Below are 17,438 nucleotides of genomic sequence, written 5' to 3'. Positions count from 1 at the left end.
GGGCTGCAGTGGCTCCTGGTCTCAAGTCAAAGCTGGGCTGGAACCCAGCCCCCTCTTCAGGATGCAGAGTGGCCCTTCCCTAAAATAACACAGCCACAACCGCAGCCTCTGCGCAAAGCCCAGGCTGCGGTGCTTTGCTTCGGAAGCTGACGTTCCTCCGTGGAATTTGGCCGGGGCTGTGGCAGCGTTCGAGACTTTGCACGTCCACGCCAGCCCGTCTCTGGTAACCGGGTGGCTCGCAAATTCCCCATTTAAGGAAACCAGCGGCCTCTGTTATGAAACTCGGGGGAAGGAATTTGAGTTATGTTGCTCGCGGAGGTCCTGAGCCTTTGCATTTGCTGGCCTGTCGCGCTGGCCGCCGTAGAGCATCCGCGAGGCCGTAAGGGCTTCGCTCTGAGGTTTATTCTCCCGATACCTTCTCAGGGGGCGGTGGGAGGGCTGGACTCTTTCCAGGCTGGGGGAGCGAGGGGAGACGAAGGCGTTTGCACCAGGCTGGCGGGGGCCTCCGCCGAGCTGGCCGACAGCACCTGCGAGGCTTGGGCTGCCAGGAAGAGTCCACCAGCCCGGGCCTTGCTGGCAAAGGGCTGAGGCATGTGATGGCCAGGCCCTGGCCGTCACTGGAGAACCACCCTGTGCTCCTGGAGCATCCGCTGGCTTGTGACTTGGGGCAGGTCAGCCTTTCGGAGCCTCTGTTTTCTCCTCTGTCCCCTGGGAATAAGAATTCTTGCTTCTTTGTGTCCGTCAAGTTCTCACGAGATGCAAAGGGGACAGCGAAAGGGGCTTCTTGGGAAGGTGTTCAGTGTGACGTGTGCTCTGTCCCGTCTGGCTGGGGAGCTTGGCGACAACAGCTGGGTGCAGTTGGCCCCTCGCTGCCATGTGGGGAGGAGGGTACATTTCGTACGAAGCCCTGGCTTGTTCTCAGTCTCATCACAGGAAAGGGGCGATGGCACTGCCTCACAAATGACACCCCTCTGGGAGCCTGCCTGGCTCCATGGGGGCGGGGCCCTCGGGTACCCACAGCTCCTGTGGCCTCAGAACTCCCATGGGAAGCGGGTCATTGCTGTGTGCATCCTTTTCCGTCTCCTGCTGGATAGAGACCTCCCCCCAGGGCAAGGTTAGGTTTGTCCTCCTCATGTCCCTGGGGACCACACTGGGCCCTGGTGGATGGCACTCGGGGTTTGCCGAAACAGGGTGCGATTTTATCTCTGCAGAACGATGAGGGGGCCCGACTTAGAAACAGCTTGACGAGAAGAGCCTGTGGGCCTGTGGACTCAGCCGTCTGGGAAGTAACACTATTATTCTCAGACGCGCACGATGACCCATGGCATCACTCTCCCCATCTAGGTTCACGTCCCCGGGCGGGCAGGCCCTTGCACCTGGCACAGGTGGCTCCCAGGAGCCCCCGCCTTCCCAGTCGGGGTTCCAGGCTGACTCCTGTTGACCCAGTGTGAATGAGACACCTGTCTCTGAAGCAGCTGCTAAGGCTGAGGGTGATGGGATTTTTCTCCTGGCCAGAGGGGACTGGGGCAACCATGGCACCTGGGGAGCTTCATGGACCCCAGGTGGGAGAGAGGCTCCTCATAGAAAAATCCGGCACCGTCCCCCTTCTCTACAGAGGGACACCAGGTAGAAAAATAGGTGGGCACTTGCCTGGAGAACTGGAGACATTCTCTAGGTGCTGGTGGGGTCCAGACCTGTCGCCCCAGATGCCCCGTGCTGCAGCATGTTGTTGCCGCTCGCTCGGTGGGACGTCTAATGAGGAAGGCGGCTTTCCCGTGGATGGGTGGGTGAGGGGGTGCCCCTCGCAGGAAGCTGGAGGATGTGGTGAGCAAAGCCAGGTCCCCTACAAATACCCCCGGAGTAACTGCCGTGATTAATGCAGCGTCCACCCCGCTACACGGTGGTGTTTTTAACATCGACCTCGTTTTTTAAAGCAGTTTTACGTTCACAGCAAAATCGAGGGGTAGCGACAGGTTCTCGTCTGTCCACGTGGAGTCTGTGGGTTTTGACAAAAGCGTAATGTCACGTGTCCACCCTCGTGTCAGATGGAGTAGTTTCATGCCCTGAAAGTCCTCTGTCCCAGCTGCCCCTCCCGGCCTCCCGTTCCAGCCCTGGCAGCCCCCGATCTTTTTACTGTCTCCATAGTTTTGCCTCTTCCAGAATGTCATATGGTTGGAATCATACAGTATGTGGTCTTTTCAGACTGGCTTCTTTCACATAATAATAAACAGTGAAGGTTCCTCCATGGCTTTTTAAAGCTTAATAGCTCATTTCTTTTTAGCACCGAATATTATTCCATCCTATATATTTTTAATTGTCTTTTAAAGGCTCCTTTCCAGCGTTTTTATCGTAGCAAAAAATCAGAAACAAAGGGTCTATGCAGAGTTACTTGAATAATTTATGATACTACATCACCATTAAAAGAACAACAAGGATTTTTTTTTTTTCAGTCACTGTTTGTTTATTTGGTGTTTTAGTTGGTGTGACACTTGGATATTTGCAAGGATTTCTTTTAGTGAAAAGACGAGGTACCCAGAATATATTGCTGAGAATAAGTTGGAACCAGTATATTCTGATTACCCAACTTCGTTTAAAAATTAATATATTATTACTAACAGCTTAGAAGACAAATCACAAGCCATAATATCTCTGACGGGTGAAATCGTAGGCAAATCCACTGCGTCTGTTTTCCGTTTGCATTTGTGGAGACAGAACACGAGAGCCAAGAGCAAAAGCAGACCGCTTAGCTTTCTCTCCTCTGCCGTCCTCATTAGGTACATGTACTGGACAGACTGGGGTGAGACACCCCGAATCGAGCGGGCAGGGATGGATGGCAGCACCCGGAAAGTCATTGTGGACTCGGACATTTACTGGCCCAACGGGCTGACCATCGACCTGGAGGAGCAGAAGCTTTACTGGGCCGATGCCAAGCTCAGCTTCATCCATCGTGCCAACCTGGACGGCTCGTTCCGGTGAGTGGCCTTCGGTTGTGGGCCCCGACCTTCCCCACCGCCCCCCTGGCTGCCTCCAGGACCTTGGCCATTCTGAGCTGGGTGTTAGCAGGTGATCCTTCTTATCTCGGGCCCGTAGCCCTGCATCCGAGCCCTGCATCCGAGCCCTGGGGGGCCTGAGGCATTCAGGACTTTCCAGAACTTAGAACAGTGGTAGAGCGCACACCTCACCGAACACCGCACCTCAGGCGAGGTCAGGGGCGGCCCTGCCTTCCACTACGAGAATGTTTTTATAGCAAAATGCAAGCGTTCGTTCCAAGTGAAAACGAAAAGGCTGTAAATCGCTCTGCATTCGTGCAAAGGTTTTATTTACCCTTAAGTGAGTGATAAAACGCCTTCGATTTTCAGAATTTTGGATTTCAGAATTGCAAATGAGGGATTGCGCACGTGCAGGCCAGGAGTCTGAGCGGTCGTGAATGGTCCGCTGCGCCCCTTTCCTCCCCCCTCACGTAAGCGTTCCGAAGGCAGGGGCAGGGTCGGCCTCAGGGTCCCCTGCCTCCTCCAGGCTTGCCATAGGGCCTTCTGCGTAGTAGGTGCTCAGTAACGTGGGTGGGATGAATGAATGAATGCGAAGGATCCTTTTCTTCTTTGGGTAATTGCTTTGGGAGCTTTCCGGTCAGATTAGCTTAACGGTCCCCCTACTTCATGGTGCTTTAGACGTAGGACTGTCCCCTCCAGGTACAGGTGAAGGGCAGTTTATTCATTGGCTGGACACTGCCTGCCGGCTCTGTGCCAGGTCTTGGGGATCCTCCAGGAGGACAGACCCCATTCCTGTGCTGGCGGAGCTCCTGGCCCAGGCAGGTGTGTCTGGGGGCCATTGCGGAGGGCTGTGGTGACACAGCATGGAGGGGACTCGATGGCTTGATTTCTGCAAACACAGGCAGATACCAACTCAAATAGGCTTGAGGACGTTGGCAGATTTGCCACTTTCTGTCCAGCCTTGTGTATTAGTTATCTATGGCTATATAACAAACACCCCCACACTTGGCAGCCTAAAACAGCAAATGATTTTTTGGGTGTCAGGTATTAGGTATTAGGCTTAGCTGGGTGGTTCTGGCTCAGGGTGTCCTGAGGTTACAGTCGGGCTCCGGGCTGGGGCTGTGGTCATCCGAAGGCTTGGTTGAGGCCGGAGGATCCACTTCCAACCTGAGTCTCATGGCTCTTGGCATGAGGCCTCAGCTCCTCCTGGACAGCTGAGCCATGAAGCCTGGTTTGAAACATTCTGCCCCATTGTCCTTGTGAACACAGACTGGCCTGGGCCTGGTTTGAGATTTACAAAGTGCACCGGCCTGGGCAACATGGTCCTTGGGCAGCTCAGTGATCCTGGCAGTTACGAAGGGTGGGTGAGAGGCCGCAAAGTCTGCAGGCGGGGATGCCCTGCTTGAGGGATCGTGATAAGGGACAATGAGGATGATGCTGGCATTTAAAGTGTGATAATTTAAAGTGGGGGTAGTAATGGTGGTGGTGACAGTGGTTCAGTGAGGTGGTGATGATGGTGGTGTGATGATGGTGGTGACGGTGATGGTGATGGTAATGATGGTGATGTCGATGGTGGTGGTGATGGTGATGGTGGTGGTGACGGTGATGACGGTGGTGGTGACAGTGGTGGTGATGGTGGTGGTGATGGTGGTGACGGTGACGACGGTGGTGGTGATGGTGACGGTGACAATGATGACGGTGGTAGTGATGATGGTAGTGACGGTGATGATGGTGGTAATGATGGTGATGTCGATGGTGGTGGAGATGGTGGTGATAATGGTGATGACGGGGACGGTGGTGGTGACGGTGATGGTGGTGATGGCGGTTAACCTTTCCCTAGCACTTGCTATTTCTCGGGACATTTTATCAGTTCATTTCATTCTCACACCAACCCAGTAAGTATTTGTTACTATGATCTCCTATTACAGTAATGCACAGAGAGGCACATGAACTCACCCAAGGCCACACAGCTAGGCAGAGCCAGGGTTGTTACCCAGGTGCTGTGACCGCAGGGTCCACTCCCAGCCTCTCTTTTACGTGCATCACTCTTAAGGTCGTGCCCAGGGCTATGCAAATGGAAGTACGGTCTCCCGGTAAAGAGAACACAGGCTGGAGCCAGCTGGGCCTGCTCAGCTTCCTCTCAGCTGTGGCCATGGCTGGGTCACTTCATTGCTCTGAGCCTCGGGGTCTTACATGTGAGTTGGGGTAGTAATTGTACTTTCTAGAGGTATTCGCAGGGTCTGATGTGGTCGTGCACATAAGCTCCAGGCACAGAGCTTGGACACAGTGAAGGCTGGTGTGCCAGGAGCTCTTGGATCTGACAGGAGGCAGAGGGGGTGTGGCTGGAGCTGCACCCAGAGGGGAGGGGGCATCCTGAGAGGAGGGGCGAGGGTGGATGGGATACACTGAGGCCTGGCTCTAGCTTCTCATGGCACCTCTGGCTGAGGCAGGCCTTGGGGAGGTGGAGCAGCCCAAGAAATGACGGGTCTCTGGCTTCTCTGATGGAAAACTGTCAACATCATCGGAAAGTTCGGAGGGTCCTCTAAGTGTAAACATTGAATTAACATATGACCCAGCAAGTCCACTCCTAGGTATATACCTAAAAGAATTAAAAATCAGTATTGAAATAAATACTTGTCTACGAATGTCCGTAGCTGCACTGTCCACAGTAATCAGAAGGCAGAAACAACCAAAGTGTCCCCTAGCAAGGGTTCCTAATCCCAGGGCCATGGATTGGTACTGGTTGTGGCCTGACGGGAGCAGGGCCGCACAGCAGGAGGCGAGTGGCAGGCTAGCAAGCGAGCAAGTGAGGCTTCATCTGTATCTGCAGCCGCCCCCAGCGCCAGCATCACCGCCTCAGCTCCGCCTCAGATCCTCAGGCATTAGATTCTCATAGGAGCCCCAGTCCCTGGTGCCCAAAAGGTTGGGGACCGCTGTACTAGTGGACGAATGATGGATGGATAAGCAAAATGTGCTTTCTTCGTGCAAAGGAATATTCTTCAGCCATAAAAAGGAAGAAGCATTGACACATGCTTCACGTATGAACCTTAAGGACATTCTGCTAAGTGAAAGGAACCAGTCATGAAGATCACATATCACGGGATTCCATTTATACAGAATGTCCAGAATAAGCACATCCTGAGAGCAGAGTGTTGGTTTCCAGGGGGTGACAGGATGGGGAGTAACTGCTGAACAGGTCGGGGTTGTCCTATGGGGTGACGGAAATGTTTGGGAACTGGATAGAGGTGGTGGCCCAGCGTCGTGAATGTGCTACGTAGCCCTGGATCATTCACTTTGAAATGCCTGATTTTGTGTCCTGTGAATTTCACCTCGATACATTCTTTAAAACACTGACATCGAGAAAATAAGAGGTTATTATGTGAGGTACGATCAAGAAAGAGCATGAGCGTTTGGTTGGGTGACACCTTTTGAGCGTTTCTCTCTCCTAGATGTGGTCCCAGGGCGTGGGGACGACCCCCCGGCAGCCCCCGCCCTCAGGGAGCCTACCTGTCGTGATTGAGGGAGGGTCATTAAGAAGGTTGTCACATGTGAGACTAGCTGCTCAGGTTTGTTGGGCGTCGGAAGTACGTAGAAGAGAAAATCTTTTTTCTGTGTTGATCTCAAGTTTAATTGACTCTGAAATTGTAAATGGCTGGCATCACAGGGATGAGCAGGTGCATCTGGTCTGACCTGGATTGAGTCATTCAAGCATCGGGGCAGGACAGGTGTGCTTCTGGTCAGCTGCCGTCGCCAGGGGTGGCTCCCTCCTTGCCACTTTTCTTCCTTCCGTCTTCTGTCTGGGGCACTTTGCCAGCAGCCAGTGTTCCTCACAGAGGTTGGACGGGGATCAGCTGGATGTGTGTGTATGTGGGGTGGGGGGTTGTCACTGACAGGGAGGCGGGAGGCCCGCTGGGTCTAGGGTCACAGGTCTTGCTCCGCCCCATCACAGCTACGGTGGAAGCCTCGAAAGCTGGGCGCTGAGGGCCCGTGGGGGCCCTGATGGCTTCTCCCTCCCCTTCGGCACCTGCAGGCAGAAGGTGGTGGAGGGCAGCCTGACGCACCCCTTTGCCCTGACGCTCTCTGGGGACACTCTGTACTGGACCGACTGGCAGACGCGCTCCATTCACGCCTGTAACAAGAGGACGGGGGAGAAGCGGAGGGAGATTCTCGGTGCTCTCTACTCGCCCATGGACATTCAAGTGCTCAGCCCGGAGCGGCAGCCGTACTGTGAGTCACGGCGGGGGCGGGGGCGGCGTCCTCCCTGTGGGAGGTGTGTGTGGAGGGCAGGGCGGGCTGGGCTGGGCTGGGCTGGACTGGGTGAGGCAGGGAGCGACCCCTCTGCCCAGCAGTGCGGGGGCTGCCTGAGGTGGGCCCTGCCCCAGCATCCCCGGAGGTGGCAGAGAGATCCCCAAGGCTGGTGGCCCCACTTTCAAGGCCCAGTGGAAGTTACATAATTACCAATGAAAAGTCTGCACCCAGTCGAGGGTCTCCATTTGGGGTTCTCGTTAGGGTCACGGCAGGGGTTCCTGATGGAGGAAGTCTGGAAACCGCAGACTCAGGGCTCCTGTGACAGGAGGACAGTGGGACCAGGGCCCCGGGCTCGCCTGCTCCCATGAGGACCGGGGCAGGGGTATCTAGCCACGCCCAAGGCGGTGACAGGGAGGGGAGAGGCCCCACCAGCGAGTCTGCTTCGCCTAACCCGTGGGGTCGGTACTCTGCGTTTCAGGGGGTCTGCACCCCACCGGGCCGTGGGCGGGGTGAGGCACCGGAAATGTTGACAGTGGGACCAGGGCCCCGGGCTCGCCTGCTCCCATGAGGACCGGGGCAGGGGTATCTAGCCACGCCCAAGGCGGTGACAGGGAGGGGAGAGGCCCCACCAGCGAGTCTGCTTCGCCTAACCCGTGGGGTCGGTACTCTGCGTTTCAGGGGGTCTGCACCCCACCGGGCCGTGGGCGGAGTGAGGCACCGGAAGTGTTCAGTGCAGTGGTGTATTCATTGTGGAAGGGCTCGGGAAAAGCGTCGTCATCGGCACGGCGGGGCTCAGCCCAGTGACAGGCATGGCCACCAAGCATTCGTGCAGAGCCTGTAGGGCCCAAGCATGTCACAAAGATAAAATGGGCCTCTGCTCCAGGAGCCCGCCATCGCGAGTCACCTGTCATTACCGCGTGGGCGGGTCCTGAGATGCCGCCAGAGAAAGCTGAGGGCGGCCTCCGTGGAGGAGGTGTCCTTTGAGGGGCCCTGAAGGAGATGAGGGCTACCTGTGGGAGGTCGGGGCCTGGGGACAGTGCGGGAGTATGCCCACACCTGGGCCGTGAGGGCGGCTGGGAGAAACTGGGAAAATTGCAGCCCATCTGACGAGGTGGGTTGGGGTGCCACGTGAGGATGGCATGTGAGCAGAGGGACAAGCTGGGGCTCCGGGGGGAAGAGCACGTGGGGTGCCGCTTGTTTGGAAACGGGTGTGGGGCTTCGAGGGCCCTGCTCTGGAACTTTCTCTCACCCCGCCCCGCTTCCCAGTCCACACGCAGTGCGAGGAAGACAACGGAGGCTGCTCCCACCTGTGCCTGCTGTCCCCGAGGGAGCCTTTCTACACGTGCGCCTGCCCCACGGGCGTGCAGCTCCAGGACAACGGCAAGACGTGCAAGGCAGGTGAGACGGGGCGCCGGCCAGGGCTGCGTGGCGGGAGGGGGCTCTGCCCGGCCCATCCTGTGGGTCTTCATGCCGGAACGACCCCCGACCCCCCGAGGTCATGTAACTGGAGAACGGAGTCTTTAAGTCCATTGTTTCCCCTCCCCCCACACACTTTTTTTTTTCTTTCTGTCTTTGGGTATTTTACCATCTTTTAATTCTCCCCCTTAATTTTCAGGCACTTGGTACTTCAAGGACTCACCACCTCTGTGGTGGGTCTGAGCCTCTGAATTTCCAGGTGTCAGGTTCAGGTGTGCTCTTGCAGAAGTGGTGCGAGTCTGGGACTCGGCCTGTCCCCAGGGGTGCCCGGGGCCGGCACAGCTGGGCGGGACTGAGACGGACTCGGGCCGGCCAGCGAGGGGATGAGAGGGAGAGGTCGGGCAGTAGCTGCCCCTGGGCCCAGTCCCACTTGGGGATATTGGAGGGAGGGCAGGGGGCTTCCTGGGTGCGCTGGCTTGTGCCATGGGCCCCACGGTGGGGGTTCTTTGAGGCAGAGTCTGAGGTGAGTAGCCCGTTGGAGGCACTTTTGTCCCCTTTGCTGACGGTTTCCTGGTCCCTCTGCTGTCGGCCGGCCAGGGGCTGGGGGTGGGCCTGTGCTCGTGCCAGGGCTGGGGTCTCTTCTGCTCCCTGGCAGGGCTTCTGCTTCTGTGAAGACTTGGCCGTCACACCAGAGAGCCTGTTTCTTACCTTCCCAAGTGACCGTGAGGGGTCTGTCTGTGCTCATGGGGAAGTCATTAAGGGAACATGCCTCCATTGGGACCGGGGCGAGGCTGGCCCAGTCCTCAGGGATGTTTTAGAGCGAGTCCGTGGCTATTCAGAGCTTGCCTTAGAAACCACTGGAAGGGTGGGCACCTCATTCACTCACTCGGCAGTGTTTATCGAGCCCCTGCTGTGTGCCGGGGACTGTTCCCGGGCACGGGGGTCCCGCAGCGAGCAGCACACACAGGAGCCCTGTCTCCTGGGGCTCACTGCACTTGGGCCGGAACATGTGGGTGACCCAACACCAGTGAGGTGGCTCCTTATTAAGCGTTAGAAAGGGGAGTGTGCCGGGGGCCCGGCTCCATGTCCCTTCCGGGTCCTCTGCTGTTCACCATTCGTGTTGGCCTTGAAGGTGACAGGGGGAGAAGCAGGAGGGCCGGGCATGTGGCCTCGAGCGGTTCCGCGGTACCAGGGGTTCAGACCGTGTGGGTTCAGGGTGGATGGTAGACACCAGGGGCGAGGAGCAGCTCGACCAGGTTGGATTAATGCTCTTACCTCACAGATGAGAAAACCGAAGTAGGCCGTCTGTCTGGGGTCCCCCCGGCAGGCGGCAGAGCGGGTTCTGGAAGGTAGAACCTCCTGGCTCCCAGAGGCCTGGGTTTGCTGCCGCCTCAGGCTCGGAGGCAGGTGGTCTGAGCGCTGACGTGCTGTGGGCTGGCCCTGGACTCCCTTCTGGAGCTTGCAGGGCACCCCTGCCCCTCCCTGGAGAAGGGGGTACCCCGGCTTCAAAAGCTCCACCGGGGAGAGCTCCACGGTCGCCGACTTGAACCGTTGACTTATTTTCGAAGGGCCTCCACCTTTTCACTTGGCCGTGGTTTCTGCGAAGGACGTAGCCAGTCCCGCTTGGGGTGCTGGAGACAAACCGAAGGGAAGTCGGGGCGATCTCTTGCTATTTCGGCGTCTGCCGTTTTTCCATGTCTGTCTGTGCATTTCCCCCGGCATCGTGGCAGGAGCATTTGTGATTTGCATGCACGCTTCGAAGCACCGGCTGTGGTGCCTGCGGAGCGTTTTATCAAGTGGACGTACCTTCGAGCCACCTTCCCCCGTTGGGTGTTTCTGTTCTCTGTGTTTGCTGCCGGGAGGGAGCTGGCTTGGGCCTGGCCTTGGACTAGGAGGGATCTGGACCAGGTGTCTGTTGCCACCATAAATGGTGGTGCCCGGCTGAGCCCTGTGTTGAATGGGTTTGTGACGTCTGCTCTGGGAGAGTGTGGGGTGTGGCGGATGCAGGTGTGGTCGCCATCTCTGCTCACTTGGGGTGTCCTGAGCCAAGCTGCACGTGGACATTTGGGGAAGGAGGGGAGGATGGACACAACCCCCCATTGTGCAGAAGTGCCTGTCGGGCGTTTTGCCCCAAAGGGGCACTTGTGCCTGTCGCCTTTGTTAAGGGGCCCTGTGGGGCCCTCTCATGCATTGGGGTTTGGGCAGAAATGGGGTGTGGACCCTAATAGAATCCTGGAATCACGGCCCAGTGAAGTCACACAGCCGGAGAAGCCTGGAGTTTCAGAAAGGATGTGCCCAGGCCACCCTGGGCTGAAAAGGGCTGTTGGCCATCTGGGGGTGGACGGTGCCTGGGGCCTTGTCACTGCGTGCCTCCCTCCCTCACCTGTGAGGTGGGGTCCCAGGCTGCCCCCCTGCAGGGAAGCTGTGGGGGCTGCTTGCGTTGACAGGAATGGAAAGCTCTGTGCAGAGTGGCCGGCGTGTTCGTCATAGGTGCACTGGACATGGCGGCTGTGGCCGTTCATGCTGTTGGCCTCTCGTCTCGTCAGGCCCCAGGAAGCTGTGGCGGGTCCGCTGGAGGCCTAGGTTTGCCTCCGTGGTCCAAGGGCTCTCCCCCGCCACCCCCGCTGGGGGAGGGCTGATTTCCAGCCAGAGGAGGCCGGGGCTGGGGACTCTCCTGGACCCCCGCCTCGTTTCTGGTTCCCCGTGGCCCAATAGCTGGACTGTCTGAGCCCTGAGAAACGTTTCCCCCTGTGCCCGTGGTTGAGCCCTTTGGCGGCGTTACATGAGCGGTTCTGGGGTGCCCTCTTCTGCTGGGGGTGAGGGCACGGCAGAGTAGAGGAGGCAGCCTGGAGTGGGAGGGCTTCCTGGAGGAGGTGACATGAGGGGGGCGCGGCTGGAAGCTCCGTGGTGGGACCGCTGGATTAGCAGCAAATCCTGTCCTTCCTGCTGGAAGCTGGGGGTGGGGTGGGGGGTACAGTGGTCCATAGCACCTGGCCGCCTTCAGCTGAGACCGCAAGCCAGCAGATTCCCACAGGGTTCAGGGGTTCTGGGCTACGTTCCCTGGTCTAGTATGAACTGGTTTCATCCCCCCTCCCCCCGCCCACTAAGAGGATACACTTAACAAATAACTCAGCTGGAGAATTCCGAGTGCACAGAAGAAACACATTTTTCTTGCCGTTCTGGGGGGCCAGCCTGAGTGGGGGCAGCTGCACAGAGGCAGCTCGGGGACCTCTTTCTGCTTCACTACAGATGTCCTGCCCTGGGTATTCCATCCAAAGGAGGGACAAGCTCCTGCGGGGACGAGGGATGTGAGGGTTTCTTGCTTTGCATGAGAATGTGACCGCTGGGTTCTGTGTTTTTATAGGAAGGGTTCCCGCTCAGGACTGGCTGGTTCCGGGGGCTGCGGGGGCTGCTGCCGCTCCCTGCCTTGGACCTGTGAAGTCGAAGTGCTGCGGGCAGCTGGGGCGGGAAAGGGGACACGGAGTTTTCCACAAGTTTTAGTCTGTGTTGAGGAAGAAACCCAGACGCTTCTCAGAGGCATTTCACCTAGATGGCTTTCTAGAAATTCTAGCTGGTTCTAAAATATCTCCATGTTCCTTCAGTTAGAGGCACCCGGGCTGAGTGAGATTCTATCCTCGAAGGACTTTCGGTCTGTTTAGGGGACCGACGCAGCAAGTCAGAGACGGGACGGAGCGGCCGAGGGCTTCGGGTGTCACGGGGCTCCCACCGGGCCTGCAGGCTGGGCTGTGGGCTGTGCCTCCCGCCCTCCACGGCTGATTCTTTGCCACAAAAGGTCTCGTTAAAGGAAAGGGTTGGATGAAAGGCCGCAATCCTGTGTCACCTGAACATGGTCGCTGATTTATTTTGTGCCGCCCGTCCGGGCTGCCGGCGTCCGTGCGTCAGCCGCTTTGAATCCAGTGGACGTAACTCTACGCGGCATGTGGATTTTGAGCGCTAACCACGTGCAGGGTGCCGACTGTGCAAACCGCCCGGAGATAGCGAGGGGAGTCTCCTGAAGTCGGGGGGCCTGCTGGGAGGATGGGATTCAGGCGCTAGCAGAGGAGGCCCTGAGGTCACTCGGGGATCTCCTCTTGGTGTGGAACCGGCGAAGTCGGGGTCCCAGGCGGGCGGAGAACAGAGACCACGTGGTGAGGGCTAGGAGGCGGCCGCCGGTTGGAGGGTGGAGGTGGAGAACGGGGCTGTGCCGGGGCAGCTTCCGCTCTTTCGGAAGGGGGGGGTGGCAGAAGTGACATTCAGGATCGCTAACACGGCTGTGGTGGCGGTGAAGAAATTCAGCTGCAGGCAAACCCCGAATTTTAAGCCCCTCATCTTCAGCTGTGTGATGGCTCTCTGCGTCCAGTCCTTGTTCACGGTGCCCTAGCTCAGTGTTCTGGCTGTGCGCTCTTGGCAAACGACTCAGCCTTTCTGTGTTTCGCTTTCCTCCCCCGTCAAAAGGGATGATAATAGTATCTGATTCATGAGGTTCTTGGGAGAAGGCTGCCCCGATACGTCGGAGGCGGGCTTGAATTTGATCTTGAACTTGAAGCCAGGCAGGCAATCTGGTTTGATTCAGGAGAGCAATTCTCCGAATATTTGGAATCAGAAGTGGATACAGAGGTGCCACGTGGGGCTGGGCAGAGGTGAAGGGTGGCACCCTCCTCACATGGCTGGGTGGGCACTGGGCACGGGGGGAGGTGTGTGTCCAGGGTGGGCTGTGCGTGTGACTCCTCGTCCCGTAGGGTGAAGGCTGGTGTTGGCCTGGGGGAGATTTAGGATGGGGGGCAGGGGCCTGGCTGTGTCATAATTCCTCAGACTCTCATGTCACATCCAGTGGAGGCTGAATCTACATGTGACACACACCCAAAGTGGCCCGATGGGCAGCGGATCCAGAGCCACCAGCACAGCCAGAAGCAGCTCAGAGTTTAAAGCCATGGTTTTAGTCATGGCTTTCGGATTTCTGGGGCTCACACTCCAGGCATCTGCTTCATGCAGCTGAAAATGAAGACATTTTTTGTGACTTGTGAGAATCCTATTTTTTCTTGATTTTAAATGAATGGAAGGAAGCCTGCCCTGTGTAGGGAGTTGGTGCCTTCCTCGAAGGAAGAGGCTGAGATGGTGGTGATGCTTGGACTCCAACATCTGGGGGATGTGGTATCCCAGGGGAGTGTAAGTGTCCCCCCAGAAGGGGAAGATAAAATTGGGGTGGGCCTCTTGCTGCCACAGCCCAGTGGAAGGGGGCGATCACGTCAGCTCTCTGAGCCGTTTCCTTGCCCACGAAGTGGGGAGAACAGGGTATCTCTCACTTACCATGACTAGGGAGTCAGGTGCTGTCCGGGATGCTTGCGTGGGGTCCACACAGACAGGACGTGAGACTCAGGACTCCCTTTGGGCTCGGGGGTGCAGTGTCTCAGGTACCCCAGCCCCTCCTGAAGTGGCCTTGGAGAAGGTCTTGTAGGTTTTGAAACTAGGAAGGAAGTCACAACAAGTGGCCCCCTCCTGGGCCCAGCTCTGCCAGGGGCTCGGGGAGGCCAGGCTGGGGGACGAGTTGCGGGTCCCTGTGGGGCCAGGGAGCTGAGTGACCCTCGCCCCGGGAAGCCAGCACGCAAGGAGCCCTGCCTGGCTGGGCCACACTCCCACGCGCCCGCCGGCCTCCCCGCCCCCGGCATCAGCCGCTCCCACCGAGGCGCCCAGCTGGCTTTGGTTTTCCCCATGTTTTTCCAATTATGTGGAATGGGCTAAAAACAGCAGTAGCGGGGCCTTATTTGGGAGTCGCCACCACTGTCCAAGGAGCCTGCCGCTTCCCTCGCTCCAGCTCTCTCTGTGGGCGGCTCTTAGTGGGACGTGTCCCCCTGTTGTCTTTGACATTCCTCATCACTGGGGCTCCCGGGCTGCGCGCCCCCCTGCGCGGGGCCTGACCGACCTGGGCAGGTGGCTCATGGGGGTGTCCAGACCACGAGGCTTCGCCGCCCGGGGTGGCCAAGCTCTGCTGGGGCGGTTCCCTGTCCCCCACCCAGGCCTTTCCAGATGAGGCCGCCGTCAGGGTGGCGGGAGGCTCGGACATCGTGATTTACGGGTCTGCCTGCCACACCTCGCCAAGAAGTAGTTTTAACAGATGTTCACAGGGTCGGGAAACAAAACGACGGGGAGGATGTGGCCGGCGGAGGCGGCGGCGGGGAGCAGAGGCGGCGCTGTCGGGCCTGACGGGCAGACTGACAACTGGGCGACGTCTTAAAGCCGCTCACATCCACCCGTCTGTCCGGGCGGATTAGCCGAGGCTCCGGGCCGAGGTATAAGGGGTGCGTTTGTTCCCAGTCTGGCTGTCTTGTCACTTATCAGGGAAGTAGGTCAAAGGGAAAAGAAAGGAGGCCCTTGTGGCCCAGGCCGCCGCCTGGGCTGTGATTGGCGTCGACTCTGCAAACAGAAGGCAGCTGCTGTTCTCAGCCGTGGACCATGAACGTTGAATAGCAAGAAAATCAGATTGCACAGTCCCAGGAAATGGTGTGACAAGCCTGAGCAGTAACTTTTTTTTTCTTCTTCTCGGACATCGAGGTATAACTTGCAGACGATAAAGGGCACAGGTTCTAAGTGGACGTTTTGGTGAGCCTGACAGTCGTACGAACGTGTGTAACCGGCACGGTCGTGCTGGGACGGACGCTTTCTAGCTTCTACGACCTGAAAACCCTCCCCACCCCCGCCCCCCTGCGGCAGACGCCCGGCCCTGACTCTGTCACCAAGGATTAGTCTTGCCTGTTGCAGAACGTCATAGAAATAGAACCACACAGCATGTGCCTTTTTGTGCCTCAGCCTGAAGACTAACTTTTAAATCGAATAAAAGGGGGGAGAGGAGCGTGCCATGTTCTTAGAAAGAGCAGACTGCCCTCTGGGGCTGTGGGGGAAGTCTGGACGGCGCCTCTGGTTGCGGCCAGCTCCGTGTGGATGTCCTGTGTCCTCTGTGGCCACCGCTGACACTGGTCCTGCCTCCCCCCCGCCCCCCAGCCTCTTCTCTGTACCCCTTGCTCCTGTAGCCTGAGCTCAGCTCGAGCTTGGCCCCAGATGTCCCTGGAGCTCAGATGGCTCCCTTTGCTTCAGAGTCAAGTTCTGGGCTCATGGGGCCCAGAGAAAGTCCACAGCCACCCAGCCCTGGCGGGTCACACGCCCCTCATGCCCTTTCTGGACTTAGCGATGGCTGCAGATTCCCTGTCTGGGTCCCTCTGACCATGCCCTTGTGCCTCTGCCCCCTTCTGTTCCATGTGCCTTGGGGGTGGTGACCAGACCCCAGGATGAGCTGGGTCGATGCCTCGGGCTGCCAGCTCATCATCAGAGAGAGACTCGCAGGGTCTTTTTCCACCCTTTACCTCCGATTCTGACCGAGGGGGCTTGTTTGCTTCTCTCCCTTCTCAGTGGTCCTGACCGGATGTTTGCTCAGGCCTCCCATTCAGACACCACCCCCCGCCCAGCCCCTCTGGGAGGGAGAGAGAGAAGAAGGGATTCCAGCTTCCCACGGGACCCACGTCAGGCCCAGGAGAAGAGCTGGGAGGGTTTGTTAGTCGCCCTCAGGAGCATTTGTCGGTGGAGCAGGAGCGACTCTGGTGACTGCACCAAAAGGGGCCTCCCCTCGTCCCCTCCTTGCTCCCCCAGGGACATGGTTTGGTGGGAATGGGGGCCTCTGAGTCTGCAGCCTTCCTGCCTGCTCGCTGGGAGGCCCGGGGTGGGCCGTGCGGGTGGACAGCTGCTCGGGCCTCAGGTTTCCAGTGGAGCCAGCGCCCGGCCTGGCCACTTCCTCTGTGCCTTGTGACCCTGTGGTCACTCTGTGCGGTTTCCTGGGCCAGGATGCTGGGCTGTGGTCTCAGTGTTTGTCCAACCACTTACCCCAGGGGGCAGTGGAGAAACTTAATCAATTGCTAAAAAACAAAAATAAGCCAGCCGCCTGCCGCTGCGAAGCTGTTTATGACCTTAGAAACTGCGGACTGGACAAGTGGCCCGTGTTGGGACCTGGCTCCAGGCTCGAGAGGTGGCCAAAGTCGGCTCTGCCTTCTGCGGGGCCAGCCCAGGGGAGACAGGGCTGAGGAAGACCTTGGAGCTGGAGGCAGGGCCGTCCTTCCCACGGCGGGCTGCGACCTTGGAGCTGTAGTTGGCTCCACGGGGTACGGTGATGACGTCTGCTCTGTCTGCTGGGTGATGGGGTAGGGGGCTTGGGGGCCCTTCCTCTTTCGTCTGTGCTGAAGTGGTCGGTCCACACTGGGATGGGGCGTTATTTTGCTCATTGCAAAAAATCCCTTTTCCCACATTGGCGTGTGGAAGAGATGATCTGCGAGGACCTTCGGGTCCCCCTCCCCGGGCCACCTGCCAGCAGGGTTTCCCCCGCGCTGTCAGGGCTGCATGTCCTTCTGCCCCGTGCCCCGCTTCTGCTGCTCCTCCCTCCCACAGCTTCCACCCCGGAGGCTACATAAACGGGGCCCCCCCGAGCAGCGGCTTCACAGCACGCCGGGTCGTTCATTCCCTGGGTCGCCCAGTGAGAAAGCCCCGCCCCCAAAGTCCAGACCCGCTTCCCCATCCGGACCTCAAGATCCTCTAAGCTGATAAACTCATGTTTTCAAGTCTCGTGTTTTGTTTTGTTTTGTTTTTTCTCCTCGTTATAAAGTGACATTTGTTTTCACCGTGCAGAGGAAAACATCGTAAAAAATAATGGAGAAAATAAAAGCCACCCGTAGCTGTGGCACCCAGCGGTCGCTGCCGCCGGCGATCCGCGGTGCTTCTGGTCCGCCTTTGCTCTGCATCTGAGCG

The 17,438-nt window shown here is 58.2% G+C and overlaps 1 protein-coding gene across 1 annotated transcript in view; it reads left to right on the top strand.

Moving 5' to 3' along the window:
• LRP5 (LDL receptor related protein 5) overlaps positions 1 to 17,438 on the top strand; it is a 72,691-nt gene that overhangs the window by 3,863 nt on the left and 51,390 nt on the right. Inside the window, exons 2-4 of the mRNA XM_015588817.2 lie at positions 2,775 to 2,972; positions 7,021 to 7,217; positions 8,505 to 8,636. Coding sequence (XP_015444303.2) covers positions 2,779 to 2,972; positions 7,021 to 7,217; positions 8,505 to 8,636 — 523 coding nt within the window. The 5' untranslated portion in view covers positions 2,775 to 2,778. The remainder of the gene's footprint in view (positions 1 to 2,774; positions 2,973 to 7,020; positions 7,218 to 8,504; positions 8,637 to 17,438) is intronic.

Source organism: Pteropus alecto, unplaced genomic scaffold (genome assembly GCF_000325575.1).
Source record: "Pteropus alecto unplaced genomic scaffold, ASM32557v1 scaffold43, whole genome shotgun sequence".
NCBI lineage: Eukaryota > Metazoa > Chordata > Mammalia > Chiroptera > Pteropodidae > Pteropus > Pteropus alecto.
The sequence above is the reverse complement of the archived record's forward strand: the minus strand, read 5'-3'. Positions and strand labels throughout refer to the sequence as shown.